Source organism: Asparagus officinalis, chromosome 9 (assembly GCF_001876935.1).
Source record: "Asparagus officinalis chromosome 9, Aspof.V1, whole genome shotgun sequence".
Taxonomy (NCBI): domain Eukaryota; kingdom Viridiplantae; phylum Streptophyta; class Magnoliopsida; order Asparagales; family Asparagaceae; genus Asparagus; species Asparagus officinalis.
The window spans coordinates 27,801,044-27,821,438 of NC_033802.1; the positions used below are offsets into that span (position 1 = coordinate 27,801,044).

Consider the following 20,395-nt stretch of genomic DNA (forward strand, 5'->3'; position numbering starts at 1 on the left):
CGGCTAGTTTTTGATATTTTCGGTTTTTGGGAGTTTGTGGCTGGGTTAAGAGGCTATAAAAAGCCCTCAACTTTCATTGTTTCTTATGGATGTTTAAGATAGTTTTAAAAAGAGTTTTACAAGTTTGTTTAAGGGTTTTTAAGTTTGTTTAAGGGTTTTTAAGTTTGTTTCAAGAGTTTGTTTATGAAGAAACTTTCACAAGAGCTTGAGGAGATCATTCTTTGGTGTTTGGGCATTCAACTCTTCTCCCTCTCTCTCTCTTGTCATCTTTAGAGAAGTGTTTCTAAACTCAATCTAGCTTTACATTTATATATAATTGTTTGATTATCATTTTATTAAGCTAGAATTTATTTGAGTTTAGTTTGATTTGATTTACTCTTTGTTTACACACACAACCATTGAGCTTATTGTATTTGCATACATTATATAATTGGGTTGTGGGATTGTGTGACATTGAGTTGAGCCTAATTGAGTTCTCACCTTGTTAGAGAGAACAATCATTTGTTATATTGTGCTTATTGTGAGATTCACTTTGTAATACACTTGTACACCAAGAGAGAAGTGTGTGACGAGAGTCGGGGATCGTCCCCAGGGGGATCATCCCAAGAGGAGTGGCGTCGGTTGACGAACCTAGGGAGAGGTTGTATCCGAGCACTTGAGGGAGACACGTCTAGTTCAACACTTAGTGGGTGTGTAGAGTGGGATTGCAAGAGTGTTGATTGTAAAGTTTTCGGTTAGCTAGAAAACCGAGTGTGAGGTGTAAACGTTGTTCGGGTGAACGTAGAAAACCCGGTTGTGATAGTGGATTTCTCCCCGGGAGTGGGGAGCGGAGACGTAGGACGGAAGGTCCGAACTCCGTGATCATATTGCTTGTTTGAGTTTGGCTTAGCACTTATATTTGTTCATCTTTATAGCCTTTCTCTCATTGTTTACTTCATCCACTATATCATTCATCTTGTTTACTCTTGTATTAGTTTATATATCCTTGCGTATATCTCATAGTATATCTCTTTGCTAGGATATTTACCTTTGTTCATATTGCTTATTCTTGCATGTAACATATTGTAGATCTCTCTTGCAAGAATAATTTATTAATTAATTTTAATTGGCATTTAATCAGATTAGATTAGCATAAGACCCTAATCACCCCCCCCCCCTCTAGGGTCTAACACTCAGCGGAGACGAAGAGGATGAAGAGGATACAGTGCCTCTTGCTCGTAGGCAAAGATCTCAATCTTCCACTCAAGCTCAAACTCAAGTTTCTCCCAGAGTTGAACTGCGCACTAAATATCACCATGAAGGATCCGGGGTTCAAGACGAGTCACGTCCCCTAAAAAGACGAAAGAAAGCCGCTTCTAAGTCACATGTTCGTCTCCCCGCTTTAGAGGAAACGAGAGAGAGTCGTCATGACCTATCCCCCCCCCCTCTAGGGTCTAACACTCAGCGGAGACGAAGAGGATGAAGAGGATACAGTGCCTCTTGCTCGTAGGCAAAGATCTCAATCTTCCACTCAAGCTCAAACTCAAGTTTCTCCCAGAGTTGAACTGCGCACTAAATATCACCATGAAGGATCCGGGGTTCAAGACGAGTCACGTCCCCTAAAAAGACGAAAGAAAGCCGCTTCTAAGTCACATGTTCGTCTCCCCGCTTTAGAGGAAACGTCTGCCCGTAGCGCTTCTTCAGAAGAACAAGGTAACTATTTGTCTTTATCGCTCTCACACTTCTTAATGCTCAAACTTATTTCCCGCTCAAACTTCTATAGGGAGTCGAGAAGAAGGAGAATTGCCAGCTGATGCTGCTTCTCCCGGAGGTATGGAGACTGAGGAGACCAACTTCGTCCAACAAATGCAGGATGCTCTGAAAGAAGGACCAGCTGGTGCTCCACCAACTCCTGACATTGATCCATCGGCTACAGACACAGGTACTGGTCTTTCCCCCTTTGGAAGAGAATCCATCGGCTACAGACACAGGTACTGGTCTTTCCCCCTTTGGAAGAGAAATCCGAGAAATGAATGAGTTGGACCGTGTGCCTCCTCTAATGACTTGTAGTAAAACGTTTGCGCTGTGGCGTTGTAGTAAAACCTCGGCGCTCTTCGCCGAATCGATTCCCTTTCTCTTACATCTTCAGGCAATATACCATGTAGGACGTAGTCGATAATGGGAAAACGCTAATCTCGAACTTCGGGTTCGACTCCTGTTGAGTATGCTTCTTTAGCATTTGAATCGTAGATTGGAACAATAAGCTGGTGAGTCCTCACTGTAATCAATTGTTCTGTCTCGGGAGGTTGAGCCAAGGATACCGACAACGCCGCCAATGCGTCTGCATACGCGTTTTGGAGACGTGGAACGTACTCGATGAAAAATTCTTCAAATGAGCTTGCCATCTCGATGGCCACCTGGTGGTATGGAATCAGGTCTCGATTTCTGACTTCATACTCTCCTCGTATTTGATTAACTACCAGTTGAGAATCTCCAAATGGTAAAATTGAGTCCAATTATCAATGCATTGTACTCGGCTACGTTATTAGAGCATGGTTTGGTCAACGAGTATGCTCTAGGTAAGACATGCTTTCCTGGGGAAACTAAAACGACCCCCACTCCTGAGGAGATTTTAGAACATCCGGGTGCGCTCGCCACATTGGTTGCTCGGGAAGCCCCGTCGAAGTATAATTACCACACTTGTTAATGTGAGGTGGTATTAACTTCGTGAGTTTCGTCCGACAGGTTGTCGTACAACTCAACTACATCTTTTGTAGGATTTTCCGCTAAAAGATCGCAAATAGCTCTTCCTTTAACTGATTTTTGTTGTTTGAAGTACAAATCATATTGCGATAGAAGTAGAGCCCACCTGGCTAGATGCCAATTCATAGAGGCCGGTTGGGTCATGAATACTCAGATGAGATTTATGTTGGAAATGACATAGATTGTCTGTCCAACCAAATAATGTCGTATTTTCTGAATCGTGAATACCAAGGCGAGGCATTCTTTCTCGATCATTAGATAACGAGATTCAGCTCCAACCAGTGTACGAATCAGATAATACACAGCTTGTTCGTGACCGTTATCGTCGTCTTGTGTGAGTAATGCACTTAACGAATGGCTCGTCGCTTTGACATAAATCAAAAACAGTCTGCTCGATTTTGGTGCAACGAGAATAGGTGGATTCGCCAGATATTTCTTAATATCTTCGAACGCCTTTTGGCATGCTTCATCCCAAACGAACGACACGCCTTTCTTTGCGAGTTTAGAGATTAGTTGACATTTTCCAGACAGATTTGATATAAACCGACGGATATATGCCAATCGACCTTATAACCCTCTGAGTTCTTTAAGATTCCTCGGTGGTTGTAATTCATGTATCGCCTTTACTTTATTAGGATCGATATGAATACCTTTTGTGGTGACGACGAATCCAAGAAATTTACCGCTGGACATTCCAAGGAAAGACTTAGTTGGGTTCGTCTTTAACTGATGAGTCCTCATAAGTTTGAACATCGTCTTCAGATCGTTAACGTGATCGTTTTTATCACGGCTCTTAACAACCAGGTCATCAACATAGCATTCGACGGTCTTCCGAAGGTGTTCTTGAAATATCTTCGTCATCGCACGTTGGTATGTGGCACCAGCGTTCTTCAAACCAAAAGGCATGACAGTGTAACAGAAGACGCTAAGGGGTGTTCTGAATGATGTATGCTTTTCATCGTCTGGATGCATCTTAATCTGATTATACCCGAAAATCCATCCATAAATGACATTCTCTCGAACCCACAAGTGTTGTCAATGATGACGTCCGTGATCGGTAAGGGGAAGTCGTCTTTAGGACATGCGGTGTTTAGATCTCTAAAGTCAATGCAGATTCTGATCTTTCCGTTCTTTTTAAGAACTGGAACAATATTGGCCAACCATTCAGGATGTTGTTCTTCTCTGACAAAACCCGAATCAATTAGTTTCTTGACTTCAGTTTCTATTACCTCCATAATTTGTGGACGAAACCGTCTCTGTTGTTGTTTGACGGGTTTAACATCCGGTTTAATATTAAGGCTGTGCATTGCTACCTCTGGATCTAGTCCCGGCATATCTTCATAATTCCAAGCGAATACGTCGATATATTCTCGAATGAGGGCGATTAGTTCCTCTTTTTGATCCGTTGGAAGATCACCGCTGATAAATATAGGCTTTGGGTTAGCTTCGTCACCCATATCAATTTGGACTACTTTATCCTCTGTAGGAGGTTCTCTTTGCTCAAATCGATCACCGTATTGGATATTCATGTAATGTGTCCAAGGATCTTCCCAAGTGGGCAATTGATCGTCTTCTTCTGTTGTGGAAGGATCAACCGTTGCCATGTTTGACATGAGAGTTTTGAACCTTTCCCCAACGCTCACGTCAGAATCCCAAGTTGAAGCATCGGATGAATGTCCACTCTTATTTATTAGTTGGCTAATAATCTGTTGGCCGTATTCGTCATCAGATGATGAAGCATAACCTAGACCCCTGTTATGACTATAATAATTATCTGGTCTTCCTTTTGGTACATAGGCGGGACGGGATGGAACCCTGACGCCTTGACCAAAATAAAGACCTTCACCGAGCGAGAGGTCATAACCTTGCTTTGTCATATAACCATTCGCTTGTGAACTATACCGAGAGAAATGTCGCCCGGGTTTTTCTTCGTCCGAATTAATGTCCAAGAAAAGATCTGGAGTAGGGGATGGTTCCCCTTTTCCAAAGACTATCTCTTTTTCGACCCCTGTCTTCGCAGGTAGTATTACAGTTGTTCCGAATGAAGTTTGGAGGTGTTTCGTCGTCGTACAAGATGAACGAAGTGGCATATGTAGACTAGGGTCGTCATACAATTTTTGCATTACATCATCAAGATAAGACGAGTACTCTAACTTATCATTTATTATTTTATCGGCAAGTTGCCAGTTACAACTTTCGTCCGACGATTCATCACCATCAAGATCGATTACAAGAGGTTCAATGTCATTTAGTACAAGACCTTCACTATAATCGAGCCCGGCTTCGGTATCGGCTTCTTCTCTGCTGTCCGTGCCATGGGCCGATGGTTCAGTATCGGACTCAGCACCATAAAGAAGAGAGTCAGTAAAGTAATTTTCTAACCCCTTGAATGGTTGCTTATCCGCGGCCACCGTCTTGACCTCCTCATTAGTGTCAACATATTTCAAACACTGATGGAGGGTGGAGGGAACTATAAGATTACTGTGAATCCATGGGCGACCCAACAGTAAGTTATAGGAAGTCTCTGCATCAATCACATAGCAGGTGACTTCAGATTTCAGGTCTCCAAGTTGACACTTCACTCAGATTTTCCCCAACGGCCTTGACCCGCTTGTGTTAAACCCGTAGATAATGGTTCCTGTGGAGGCTAGTTTGTTGGCGGGGATTCCGAGGTGGTACATCAACCGAAGTAGCATGATGCTAACAGCGAAACCCGGATCAACTTGGATCCGGTTGACAACGCTTGAGCCAATATATCCGGTGAAATATAGAGGCCTATCATGTTTCGAATTTTTAACTTGCATATCTTCTTTGGTAAAAGCTATGCAAGGGAATCTCGTAGCTGCCAAGTTACAGTGCTGAACTGACGACTCTGGCTCTTCAGGAGTTGGCTTAATTTGGGTGAGGAATACTTCAGAATCAGCTAACGCTTCTTGTAGAGCTTCTCTGGTATCCTTTGAGAGACGTAATAACTCGTATAACGTGATCCTTGCTGGGATATTAGCTAACTGAGCCATGACGTCAAAACGGTAGGGAGCGTTTGAGCTTTCCGGTTTATCTCGTCCAATTGGTCGGTTGAAACGAGACTGCTTCGGAACCTGGACCTCTTTATGTTGGGGTTCTTTCTCTTTTTGCTTAGCCGGTTGTTGCGGCTTTTCAGCAGCTACTGGAGGAGTTGTAACTATCCCCAACTCTTTCAAAGTTGTAGCATTTGGGTTAGAGCGAAAACTTCCTGTTCCCCCTCAGAAAGTGATAAAGCTGAGATTTCTTCATCATCTTTCTCAGGAATTGCCGAGGCTCCGTAACAAGTTTTCTCTTTTCCTTTGCCTTTCACTTTCTTCTTCGACGTGGATGTCGTCCATTGCTCATCTTTAAGCAAATCCGAATGAACCCAAAGGATTTCACTGTTGGGGGTTGTGTGAGATACAAGCCCCTTTTGGCGCTGTCCATGAGGATCATCGTTGATGGTTTGCATCTTAACCTTTGATACCGGTTCGGCTTGAAACCAGGATAAAGGAACTGATCCGAAGTTGATAGACACCGCATTCGCCCCTACTTTCTTCTCTTTCGGCTTCGGTGTCACGATGCCAACATCGATTAAGGTTTGTATTTTGTCTTTTAAGACATAACACGCCTTAGTGGGATGGTGGACCCTTCTGTGATATGCACAATACTTTGGGTCATTGATCTTCGTTGCTTATTCTTGGTTTGTGACCGGTGGAAGCTTGATCTTGTTGTTCTCTAACAAGTATTTGAAGATGACCGGAACTTCATCATCTTTGAAAGAGTATTCTTTCGGGAATCTGGGCTCCGAAGTCTTGGGTTGCCTCGGAGGTTGTTGATTTTGCTTTGGCGCCAGTTGGAAAGACGATTGTTGCGGTTGTTGCTGCGATTGTTGTGATGTTTGATGAGCATCGACAGCTGCCGTGGACCCTCTTCCTCGGCCTCGAGGATTAAAGTTTTGTTTTTGGTTATTAGCTGGTGGCAGACCTCTCTCCAAATTCTTTCTCTTGAGAAAGCGTTCAGCCTGTTCACCTCTCACTTTCAACTCTTTCCAAGTTTTAGAGGGCACAACTCCCATGACCTCTAATACATCCAGCGACAAGTTATTGTGACATGTTTGCAGAATAAATTCCTCTGTGAGTGGATCTCTGCAGTTCACCGCTTTGTCCCGGAATCGTTTGACAAAAACATCAACCGACTCCCCATCCTTCTGCTTCTCGTCCAACAACGTGCCAATAGAGACCTCTGTGTCGTCGTCGAAGAAATTAGTGAGGAATAATTCTTCCATATCCTCCCAGTTAGTGATACTCCCAGGCTTAAGGCGTCGGTACCAATCGAAGGCAGGCCCACGGAGGGTTCCTACGAATGACCGGACCATCAAGGCTTCATTTCTGGATATTACGCCAAGATGTGACTTGAAATAGATCAAGTGCTGAGTTGGTGAACCCCTGCCATCAAAAGAAGTAAAGTTAATCAAATTAAATTTCTGGGGATAAGGAATCAGGTCCCACTCCCTCGGGCACGGGTATGGAATGCCCATTTTCTTCACTTCTTGAGCCGTCATCAGAGCGTTGACTTTGTTCTCGAGATCATGCATCTTCTTGTCCTCCTCTTCACTCTTTTTCAAATAGATCTGTGGAGGTTGAGAGGATGATTTGGTCGGACCGCTTCCGGAGTTGTCTTTATCTGGAGGAGGATCGTCAAAGATAGTCTCATCTTCTTCATTATGCTGGCTGGATTCTGCTCTTTGGCTTGATTCCGGTTGGTGTTGCTGAACCTGCAAATCTCGCATCTGCTGCATAGTCAACTCCATCTCGGTTTTGAATTCAGCTCTAATTTCTTCGCGTTGTTTAGCCAATGCTTCCTGTAATATATTAGCTAGTTGATCCGGCGTAATTGCGAATGATTCTCTGACTCGCCCAACACTGGATGCGGTATCGTCTGAAGCGATAGCAGAACAAGTGTCTGACAATTCTTCGTCTGAAGATAACCCCTCGTGCATTCTCTTGTAATCTCAACGTAGGTTGGCTCTTCTTTGTAACCGCGACATTCTCTGAGAAAGACCCCGCTCAACTCTCCCTCCCGGAGAGAAATCAGGGTCGTGGTTAACTGACCGTTGCTTTCCGTTGTTGGTCATGTTGATAGTGACCTCAGGGAACTCATTTTGTCAGATTACAGGTTTCTTCTTGTTGAAACGTCTCATTTTGGGTCTTGACGCTTCATTGGACAATCTTTGAAATACGGAGACTCTTGTTGAATTATTTTTAGAGCATCCGCATTCTGTCAGCACTGCTTTAATGAGTCTCTCGCAAGCGTAATGAGACTCGTTTTCTCGGACAATCCTTTTTCTTGAATTATTTTTCCGATAACATAGCTCATCACTATTGTGATTTGAGCAACCTATCTGTGGTTTCTGAACCTTGTTAACATGCACAGGACGACTAGTTGTCGCCACTGAGCGATCCAAGGTTAAATTTTTAAATACACCCCCATGAGGGTGTGGAGTTTTCATAGGTCCTAAACGAGAGTGAACTGGTATTCTCTCGTTTTGGACTGGTGCAGTTCTGATAGGAGGGTGTTTACGACCCCCTGCGTATGAAACCACTAAGGGTTTATTTACAGGATCTGATTGTTCTTTGACTGGGGCTTTGCCTCGATCGTCAACCGAAGGACCGAGGCGATCCGCCATTGTCACTTTAAACTTAGACAAATCTGGGCTAACCCAGGGTTTCACTGATGATGCAGTAGACGGGTCCGGAACAGATGCTTGCGGCGTCTTCGGCATCCAAACTCTACGACAACTCCTTCTTGATTCCTTGTGCTTGTTGACGAAGAGCGCGAGCACGGGCGGCCTTCGCCTGACGCCTTTGTATTCGTTCCTTAAGGGTTGAGCGAGCCCTTTTGACGAGGGTCCACTCCTCCGTCGTAAGCTATGCAGAAATATGATTATTTTGCCGTTGAGGTAACTGAGTCATTTTCTGTTTCCTCAACTCTAGGTCCGTATAGTAATGGACCCCGTCGGTTTGTTGCATGGCCTTAGCTAATTGACGACCACGACGCTGGCGTTGTCTCTGACGAGCCCTCTTCATCAGCACCGGCGAGCTATGATTCAATGACTCCTTAATTGGTACGGAGTCACTTGGAGCAGAAACGTTGCAGGCAGATTCCTTAGCAACGATCGGGCAAGAATCTTCGCCTGCGGCCTTCGTTGGAATTGCAGACTTGAAAGTTTTCTTAGAAGACGAGATCTTCCTATATTTGCGAGACGAGGAAGATTTCACAGATGAGGATGACAAATACTCCTCAAACTTTGCCTGATCGAACTCGTATTCGATCTCTTCATTAACAACGATCTTGATCGGTTGCGACACCACAGCTTCGGCAGCGAGGCCGCTGGCTCCCACTGTGGTCGCCAGTTTGTTTGCGTCAAAAGTTGCTTCCATTGATAATTCTATTGAACTTCGGTCGTTTACAACGAATTACAATGAAAAAATTAGAAAATTACAACTCATGAGAAACTAACACAGAAGTCGTTTATCGAATCCTGTTTTTGTGGGACTTTGCCTGTGCCGGGAACGCTTTGGTTCGTGGACCACCGAATCACAGATCGTGAAGGGGGTTTACTGATTCTGACTTCGTTTATCGAAGTGAGAACTTGAAACGATATCTTATCAAAGTAAGATAGTCGTTCTTCTTAAAATCAAGGCAAAGCTTAATTTCAAGGCGTTGCAAGAAAAGAACCCAAATCTCTGCTCTCCCACGTTTCAAACTCCGTTATTTTGGCAGTTATTCACGTGATTCTCGCCCACGATGTTCTCCACGTCCCTTGGCAGTTAAAGGACACGTGGGTGGGAGTTATTTAAGGTGGTTTTGACCATTTCAACACTGTCTCGCTGGCGAGACAGCCAACACTGTCTCGCTGGCGAGACAGTTCATATCTGTCTTGACTTTTATCCAAAGACAGTATGAAGTGATTTTCTGATGATCTTCTCTATGTTTGGGATATCTATTAGCATTTTTTGACGTCTACAGTTCTAGCCTAAAGGCGAATCAAAGAAAATAAAAATAAATAAAAAGAAAAACTAAACCCAAGAGAGCTCTAGCCTCAAGGTGAATAGTATAAGAAATTAAAATCAAACTACAAAATAAATTGCAAAATCTAAACTACAAAATAAATTATAAGAATTAAATGCAAGAAAATAAATCTACTATATAAGCATGAAATAAATCTAATCTATAAGCATGAAATAAATCTAACGCAAGAGGGTTCTAGCCTCTTGGATATTTAAACAAGAAAATAAAATCTAATTACAAGCATGAAAATAAATCTAAACTAATAAGCAATAAAAGAGAAATAAGAAAAACAAACCTTCAAATTAATCTCCATCTTCATCTTCATCATCCAGCAAAGAGAAGAAAAAAAAAATTAAAGTGGTGAAAAAATTCTTTTATTAATTGTAACAAAAAGTTACAAATTTGGAAGGCCTTCTCAATTAAGAGTAGCCCTCCTCTTCAAAAGGAGTTATAAAAATTTCTACACCTCTAACCCCTCACTCTCTACCCCTATTTATAGTAAACATTAGTGAATATGAGCCCTTAGACTGAAATCTTATTCAAAACCATCAAAAATCAGCCATTAATTCGTAACAGAACTGTCTAGCATCGATGCCCGCATCGATGCCGGCACATCAAAAATCAGCCATTAATTCGTAACAGAACTGTCTAGCATCGATGCCCGCATCGATGCCGGCATATGCCCTATCAAATTTCTGCCTTCACGGATGGCTTTGTCTCTTCGAGATAGGCGATTTTCATATATTATATGTTAAATCCCACCTTCCGGATTGAAATATATCGTCGTTTCTTTGCGGCCAACTATCTTGAATACATTTTTTTTCATATTTGGTTTTTTTATTTTCTCCGGTTTCTACAGGCTACTCGGCTTGATTCTGGGCTTGGGCTTTTTGGCTCTTGCTTGTGTTCTTCATTTAATTCATGAGTTTTTGTTGAGAGAAGAAATCTTGGGCTTTATTCTTCATTAACCTACAATTAAAGACTCAGATCAATTCCAATCTTGGCAGAACAGGAAAAACTTGTCATATGCGGGGAGAATCCAACTCATAAAATCTGTTATTCTGGGAATTCAAATCTATTGGACAAGCAACTATATCCTTCCGATCAAGGTTTTGGAAAAGATTGATAAAATGTGTTCTGCTTTCTTATGGGGAACAAAATTCATCTATTTTCCTAGACAGAGGTATGCAAGGATAAGAAATTTGGAGGATTGAGTCTATTCACTGCCAGGTTTTGGAATTTCTCTGCAGGTATTAAATTGCTATGGATGATACATACTAAAAAAGATTTATTATGGATTAAATGGGTCCATGAGAACTATTTACAAAATCAGAGGATTTGGCAAATTCAACCAAGGAAAAATGACTCTTGGATGTGGAGGCAACTCCTAAAGGTGAGGGATTTGGTGATCAGTAGATTTGGAAATATGGAGAATGTACATAGAGTTCTTGCTAGCTGTCTCAAAGATGGTAATATTCAAATCACATCTATATACAATGCTATTTCCCATCCTTCAGCTACTGTAAGCTGGTCGAATTCAGTTTGGGGGGGCTTGCACTATCCCAAGCACTCCTTGATAATGTGGCTTGCTATTCTATCGAGGCTATTGACCAAGGATAGGCTGTGTCGCATGAGGATATTGTATGCTAACCAGAATCAGTGTGTGTTGTGCACAGGCTCTGTAAATCGCCCTGAATCTAAAAAACACCTTTTCTTTGAGTGTCAATTCTCAGCGTTTGTCTGGAATGAAGTGATGGAATGGCTAGGATTTGCATGGAGATCATGTGATTGGGATCGTGTGATGAATTGGTTTAGCAACAGCTTGAGAGGGCTAGGATTCATGAAGAAGATGAAGAGAATGGTGCTGTCGGCAATAATATACTGGATATGGAAGGAGAGGAACTCAAGAATATTTCAGCAAAAATGTCGAAGTCCTGATCAACTTGTGAGGTAGGTGAAGCTTTCAGTTCTTATGAAAGTGTTACATGAAGACATTCCAGATCATTTGAGAGAGAAAATTGAAAGGTTGTAAGTGAGTTTTTGGGTTATTTCTTCCTTGTTTGCCAGAATATTTTCTGGTTTTTGATGTGCTCTCATTTCAAAAACTGGGAAAATGAATAAAATTTTTCATTTACCAAAAAAAAACCTACAATTAAAGATAAAAACAAGTATTAGTGGTATATTTATTCATTAAAAATAGATAATAGGGGTATAAAATTGTAATAAAATATGATTATCAGTGACCCGCGCGTACGAAGGTCACCTCGTGGTGACCCGCATCAGCCGCATGGGCGCGGATCACCTTAGGGTGACTCGCCCGTGCGAGCCTCTTTCGAGTGTTTTGGCGTTTTCCGACTTTTCGGACTTGTTGTAGTTTTCGCCGTTTTGCGTCTTTTGTCATTTAGTTGACTTGTATGTTTTGCTAACTTGATTCATGTGCTCATTAGCTTCTTTACGCCCTTGGATGATCCCATTTGGACTTAGATAATGACGTTTATCATCTTCTCTTCGTCTCGAGCGGTATTCGGACACCTATAGGTATTTTTAGACGCCTACAATTGAGTGAAGGACATCCTCTTGGTTTTAATAAGGTTTATATCACAAGCCACATGGACTTTTGAGGGTGTCTCCCATAAAACCCCTAAATTTTATTTATCTCATAATATCACCTAAACTTTTGGGGTTTCTCACAAAAATTAAAATTTCATGTATTAACTTTGAACCATATGTAAGGTTAGTGGGTATTACAATGTAGAAATTGAGGCGCTTACAAAATGCAGTAGCGTAATAAATACAGAATTTTTTTCGAAAAAAAAAATGGAACTTAATTTAGACCAAAAAATTTGCGTTTTAAGCATATGGGTCCGGTTTACAAAACAGTAACTTTGGTCTTTATTTGGACATGTATAATAAGTGGTGGTCTATAAATTTACCTCAACACCAATTAATAATTGTGATTTCTCTAAAGATGTCTGGAATAACATAATGGGCTGGCTTTGTTTCAAGTGGAGAAGCTGTGATTGGAATCAGTTGTTAAACTGGTATAGTTTCAGTTTGCGGGGAGGAAGATTCAAACACAATATCAAAAGATTGGCTTTAACAGCATCAATTTATAGCATATGGATGGAGCGCAATGGAAGACTATTCAATCAAAAACCAAGGACAGTTGATCAGTTAGTTAAACTGATTAAAGTGGATATGATGATTGCAATTATTAACAGTGACATGGATACTGAAAGCAAGAAATGGGTGCAGCAGCAGTTATTGATTCTTCCAGCCAACAGTGTATAAAAACAGAGAGTTTGCTCCTCTTTTTTGGGTGGTTTGGATATGTTGTGTAGTAGAGCTCTACATATCTTGAGTATTAGTTGAAAGCTTTTGTTTTGATATCTCAATTTGAGATTCTTGATGTACATATATTCTTCATTTTGGTGATGAATAAAAGAATTTTCATTTACCAAAAAAAAATTGTGATTTCTCATTCCCAGTGGCCTAGGGAAGTAATTTCGAAACCAGCTGGTCGTGTGTTCCCATTACTTCCAAAAAATACCCCTATGCCTATCGCCGCCGGACCCGGCGACGATGGGCATAGCCGCATAGGGTTTTTTTTAATACCCCTATGTGACTATGTCCATGGTCTCCTCTAGTTTAATCGTGTCAAAACGTACTTATTTGGTCCTAGCTTGACTTTTAATACAAGCACGTTTATTTAATGCAAGCACATCTTTTAATACCAGCACGTTTATTAAATTTACTCTTATATGCATTTTTCTATGCTTTTGTTCGGATTTTGGCATTTGGTTTGGGGTTGAAGGCTACGGTCCTTTCTTCTTTCCATTCTAACTTTCCATCATCCTTTCAATTGGTGTAGTTATTAGGCTGCTAAATCGTATCTGTATACGAGGAAATATTCATAATCGTATCCGTTAGGATACAGATATGGTTACTCAAATCTATAATAGACAGAATATGATTATGGATATGGTTTTGTACTGAAATATCTGTATCCGTATCTGAAATATCCGAATACATATTAGTCATATTCTTATGATAGTTTCAATTCTTAAATTATGGATTTATGGTTAATTTTGATAATCAAGATGTCTAATCTTAGTTTTTTAGTTATAATGAACATATTAACGACCTATTTTGTATCACATGAACAATGTTTTTCTAAATATTATCTAGTTTTCACATATTCATTTTATATCCGCTTCCATATCCGCTTATATATCCGCATCTATTTCTGTAACCGCATCCAATTTTAGCGGATATGGATATGAATTTTTCTTACCGAGATATACATGTATCCGTATCTGTATCCGAAATGTGTAAGCAGATATGGATATGATAAGCATCATATCCGAGCCATGTCAGAACCAAATGCACCCCTAGTAGTTATCCATATATCAAGTTCTATATATAATATATATTTGAATAGGGCATGTTGCCTTATTTTTACTTTTTGGTAGATGTTTAGAGTATTTTTCTTTATGTACTGTTTTCATTCATAGGATTGGAATTGATATTTAGCGATCCACAATTTGAGACATGGTATATATATGAGGATTTTCTTATTTGGATTATTTCGCTAGACGTACTAATTCTTGTGTTGTGGGTTTCTAAATACTAATCTCCATTTAGAGTTATATGAATGATTTTTATAGCTATACGTACTAACAGTATTTTCTTATATACTCCTAACCCTTCCCCCTGGTGGCAATAGAGATGATCTCGCTAGCGGTTTGACGCTCATTGTTTTCCTCCCTTTCAGGTAGCGAGTCCGGCGTATGGAGAGTCGCATATTGATGAGATTGTAAGAAACGGCTATGTAACTTCGTTTTGGCTAGATGAGGCCACAACATATGAGCTCGTCCAACAGTCCATCAACAACTTGTCTTCTATCTTATTCACCAAACAATTAAACTTTACTTAGGCTATTAAAAGTGAAGAAATTCTTGTAATTGTGCATCCTTCTGTTTAACTCTTAGCTTTTGCCGTTGAGGGATGTGTTAACTTTTTGAATTTGTGGTTCTTTACCATGATCATGAATTAACATACAGAAAAACAAATGGGAAGTTCTTCCAACTTTACAATAAATACTTGCTAAAAAAATATGCATAAAGAATAGAAAATCAAGCAAACTAGACGGAACAATATAGACGGAATATAATTCCGTCTAGTTTGAGGTAATCTAGACGGAATTATTTCCGTCCAGATTGTTCCGTCTAAGTTACCGGAAAATTCCGTCCGGGTTGGCAACCTGCGCCGAATGAGTCCGATATTTTGGTCTTGAGACCGGCGCCACCGGTTCCCCCTTACATTTTCATTTCACCGCTCTGTAAAAACCCCCAAAAACTCTTCAGATCCCGAATTCTTCATTCAGCCGTCTCTTCGTTCGATCTCCTCCTTTCCCTCTCATCGTCCTCCGCTCAAACTTCCCGCACATCTCCACGCCGACCTCGACAACCACATCTCCCGTGGAGAGGAGGCAGAGGAGGGATTCGAGCTGGTTGCGGACCATCGAGTCTCCGACGAAGGCTAGGTGCTGGTTCCGGATGAGGCTCAAGAAGGCGACCTCTTCCCTCCCTTTATACAGCCGAACAAAACCCTAACCAATCACAATTCGAACAACCCTGATGCCGCTCCTCCTCATCGCTTCTGCAAATCTCGCCACCATGGCGAGTGATAGAAACCCTAGCTTCTCTCCTCATTCATTTGATTCAATTTAGGCCTAATCGTTTTCTGTAACTTTTCTTTGCAGACTTTTAAGCGCAGGAATGGAGGAAGGAACAGGCACGAACGTGGACACGTCAACTTCATTCGATGCTCTAACTGCAAAAAATGCTGCCCCAAGGTGAAATAGATGAGATCAAGGCCTAGATTATGATGCGATGGATATTTAAATTTTTGGTGGAGAACTTTGATTTATAGTTAAACCCTAGAATTTACCATCAATGTTGATTTCTACTAGGTAGGTTTTACCGAAAAGATCTTGCTTTTATTCTATTGAATTTGGATATTGCAGTGAAATTGCGTTTTAATATGAATTAGCAGTTCAAATTTGAGTTCTTTTAAGCTTAAAGCACTGAGAGCTGGTTAAGACCTTGCAGTAACATTTAAGACTGCTAAACTTTGGATATATTATTATTTTCTATGGTTTAAATCTCCCATTTAAGAAACCATACAATGTTCTTTATGACGTTGAGGTGCTTTCGACTAGCGTGCTGAATTGTTGTTCTTTATGCTTTCGATTGATGTTCTAGGACAAGGCTATCAAGAGGTTCCTCGTGAGGAACATTGTGGAGTAGGCTGCTGTGAGGGATGTGCAGGAGGCCTGTGTCTATGATGGTAATTTCAATTTCCCATTTTTGTTTTTGATTCCATGTTGAGTACATTTCATCTAGAATTTCTTAACGGATGCTAATGTGGTTAGGGTGAGGTCCCGCACTAACAGGAGAAACCGTGAGCCTCCTCAGCTCTTCAGACGCAGGGTATTTGCTCTTTGAATTATCTGTCTTTATTTCCCATAGCGTTTTCTTAATACTGATGACGGGGGTTTTCTTTAGGGTAATTGTTCTTGAGAATAGCACACAATGTTCTTTGTTAACTAGGCATATTGCAATTGTTAGGCTACAATGTTGTTTTATATTCTTGTTTCCTTCTGTCGTGCAAAATTTCTGAAAACTCTTTCTACATGCAGTTTTCTCTCTACACTTTCCCATACCTGTTTGCGTCTAATTTTAACTATACTGAATATATAGTCAATAATTTGGTAAATTGAACCTATAGTTTGGTTTTTTTTACCATGGTATTAATTTTCATTGCCACTGTGCATGTAAACTTGTACAACTGGGATGGAAGATATCTCAGGTTTGTTTATTATAGGTTCAATATTATATATGATTCTTATCTATAGGTCAAGTTTTTTTAAATATACATCCCTCATATTGTTAATTAAAGGCAACGTTGTATAGATTCTTGTTGTCATGTATCTTTGAGGTCGCATATTGGTTAAATCCTCTCTATGGGCCTAGCTTTTTACCATTCTTTTTACTTATCTTCAGTATAAAAAAGGGAATCTGAAGACCTCATGTAACTTGCATGTGGAGGATGACCATTAACTATTAGCAAATCATTTTATGGACAATCCAAGCTATTCATTCAAACCTCCATATCCAAAATATAAATATACACAAATCATCCAATTAAGAGATGGTTTTTAAGAATATATCTTACCACTTGAGAAGGTTTACAAAATCTAAATTTCATGGCTTATAAATTCCATTTAAGGAGAGGGAGATCAAGATGGACAACTTGAATTGTTTACAAACTGATCCACGTAGTAGACCTTAAGTGGTTTCTACACCTTTTTTATGTTATAAACATGCCTAATATGTTAATGTCATTTGCCTTGTACGATATCCAGTTTTCCCTTTTCCTTATAGTCAACAACTTAATAATAGCTATAACCTATCTGAAAATATTCCTTCATTTCTCACATAAGAAAAGGAAAGAGAGAACGAAAACTGATGTTCATAGCAGCAAGGGAAACAAACATGGCCTACTTCTGTTGTCATTTCTGCAGACAGCCACCGTGTTAGAAGCCTCATAAATCTACACTTCTTCATATCCACTATAATTAAGCGTATGCATCGTGAAGTATATGAATCTGGTCAATCTAATTATTAATCTTCAACCAAGGAAAGAAAATGGATGGTTCATATCTGATTAATAGGATAGTTTGGTGGAAGTATATGAACCTGGTTCTCTTTTGTACATGAAAAGGGTTTGAGAAACTTTATGTACTATTGGTGGCCGACACTTAATAGGATACTTTGGTGGAAGTCATTATCATTATCGTCGAAGTTTTTCTTTAGTTTTGCTAGTTTGTGGGGATAATTCATGCTGCCCAATACTTTGAGCATTGCCTTTTGATTGTTTTATGTGAATGTTTGGAGGAATCGTCGGTCATAGAGTGAGGGCAGGTCCGTTTCTCCACATTTCTATGCCCTGAGCCCATCCTTGGTCCGGCTCAGTCCTTGAGTCTTAAGTCTTGGTAATTTTCATTTGTGAACAAATTCATCTGAGTTTTGACTCAAAAATATAAATATTATGAGTTCGGGTAATGTACCCTACAATACTGCTGTTGGAAATATAATTCTTATTCAAATGGTGTTGATTGTATGAGAGAGAGTCACGTGTTTCGTTGCACAAATCTGTTAGCCCAATAGTTTGTTCAATGTTGTACCAAATGGTGAAGGTTTTAGTCTAAGATAGATGGTTGCTTTGTTACCTATTGATAAATATCAAGGTATATCTATCAGTTCTCCCCCATATTCATATGAATTCTCTTTGAAGTCTCTTAAAATTAAGGAATCATTGAGCAGACTAAGCTTGCATGACATATTGTCCTTGAACATTTGAACTGATAAAATATTTTGAGGAGCATCCACCGGGTAATGAAAATAAAATCATAGATGAATATAACATAACCAGTAATGATCATCCTTCAACTGTTTCATTATGGATTTTTATTGGAAGTACCAGCAAGATATAATATCAGGTAGAACTTGTGTTTAACATTGGAAGTACCATCAAAAATTTGTGAATTGTGAGAAGCTTTTGTTCTCTCCTGGTTATGTTTGCTTATGTTTTATATTCCATTGGTTTGTTCTATTGGATTTTCTGTTTCTTATGTGGATTTTTTTATCTGGTATTGATACAGGAGGAGGGCATGCATCTGGAGAATGTATACTACTCTGAAATGAAGGATGCCGGTTTCTTTGATTATGATTGGGAATAATACTGCTTTGTCTCTAATTCTGTTAACATCTGTAAATTTACCTTTCTCATGGCATTTGCGAACTCTTTCATTGTATAAATCCTTGACGTGTGAAAATTAGTTATTGTCTATGTAAATAATTTATGTTTCACTCTAGTAATTTGGTGAATGTATTATTTGAATATAATTGTATTTGATATTGAAATATAATTAGATTGTGTTTGATATGAACATGATTTGGTGTTGGATATTATATAGCGTACAACGCAGATTCTGCAAAAAAAAAAAAAAAAAATACTGTAGCGGAGCAACCTAGACGAAAATTCCGTCTAGGTTGCTACTGTAGATGAAATTTTGTCTAGTTTGCAACCTAGACGGTTATCTTAATTCCGTCTAGGTTGATATCCGTCTAGGTTGATCAACCTAGATAGAATTCCGTCTAGTTTGCCCTAACCTAGACGGAATCAGATTAGACGAAACAAACTAGACGGAAATCCGTCTAGGTGGAGCAACCTAGACGGGAAATGGAGCAACCTAGACAGAATTTTTTGTCTAGGTTGCTCGTTTTTCTACTAATTAACGAAAAATATTCATATAATATTATGGATAAAACAATGTAATAAAGCTATCTACAAACTAATTATCACAACTCTAGGATGAGAATACTAGTAATTGAATATTGTAATCATAAAAATAAAAGAGTTTAGGATAAGAAATGATTGCCTATTTGCACAGCTAAACCTCCCAACCCCGATACCAAGCAAAAGTCCCTACCTCTCTCTCTCTCTCTCTTTATATATATATATATATATCGCGTTTCAAGTGCGGATTGTGCGTACGCATCTGAGGTCGACTTGGGTTTTTTTAATATTGTGTACATACACTCAAAGTAGATTCTGCAAAAAAAAAAAAAAAAAATACTGTAGCGGAGCAACCTAGACGAAAATTCCGTCTAGGTTGCTACTGTAGATGAAATTTTGTCTAGTTTGCAACCTAGACGGTTATCTTAATTCCGTCTAGGTTGATATCCGTCTAGGTTGATCAACCTAGATAGAATTCCGTCTAGTTTGCCCTAACCTAGACGGAATCAGATTAGACGAAACAAACTAGACGGAAATCCGTCTAGGTGGAGCAACCTAGACGGGAAATGGAGCAACCTAGACAGAATTTTTTGTCTAGGTTGCTCGTTTTTCTACTAATTAACGAAAAATATTCATATAATATTATGGATAAAACAATGTAATAAAGCTATCTACAAACTAATTATCACAACTCTAGGATGAGAATACTAGTAATTGAATATTGTAATCATAAAAATAAAAGAGTTTAGGATAAGAAATGATTGCCTATTTGCACAGCTAAACCTCCCAACCCCGATACCAAGCAAAAGTCCCTACCTCTCTCTCTCTCTCTCTTTATATATATATATATATATATCGCGTTTCAAGTGCGGATTGTGCGTACGCATCTGAGGTCGACTTGGGTTTTTTTACAAAAAAAACCCAAGTCGACCTCAGATGATAAGAAATGATAAAAACATATTCTTTATTAATAATTGATAAATCAGTTACAAATTACAAGTACAAATTTATTTTGGAATTAATCGCATCACAATAGATAAGTAAATCCCAACTAGGTTGGCACCTACTCACCTATATCACTATCATTTGCAATTATTTCCAAAATAATTCTTTACAAATTGTAAGCTAAGATATAAAAACTACAATCTATTCTTTATATCTATCTGCTAGTCCCAATTCTTCAAATTTATCTTCAATTCCAGCCATCCGA

At 39.6% G+C, this 20,395-nt stretch overlaps 1 protein-coding gene and 1 long non-coding RNA gene across 3 annotated transcripts in view; both read left to right on the forward strand.

Moving 5' to 3' along the window:
- Positions 1-14,663, forward strand: part of LOC109823323 — a 20,690-nt gene extending 6,027 nt beyond the window's left edge. Inside the window, exons 2-4 of the mRNA XM_020389605.1 lie at positions 1,538-1,692; positions 1,763-1,921; positions 14,594-14,663. Of these exons, the coding sequence (XP_020245194.1) occupies positions 1,538-1,692; positions 1,763-1,921; positions 14,594-14,628 (349 nt within the window). The 3' untranslated portion in view covers positions 14,629-14,663. The remainder of the gene's footprint in view (positions 1-1,537; positions 1,693-1,762; positions 1,922-14,593) is intronic.
- On the forward strand, positions 15,587-18,760 carry LOC109824615. Of its 2 annotated transcripts, none has more exons than XR_002242699.1 (4): positions 15,587-15,676; positions 16,086-16,170; positions 16,256-16,313; positions 18,548-18,760. It is a non-coding gene; the product is annotated as an uncharacterized LOC109824615 (long non-coding RNA). The 2 variants fall into 2 exon arrangements; XR_002242700.1 differs by lacking the exon at positions 15,587-15,676 and adding an exon at positions 15,685-15,793.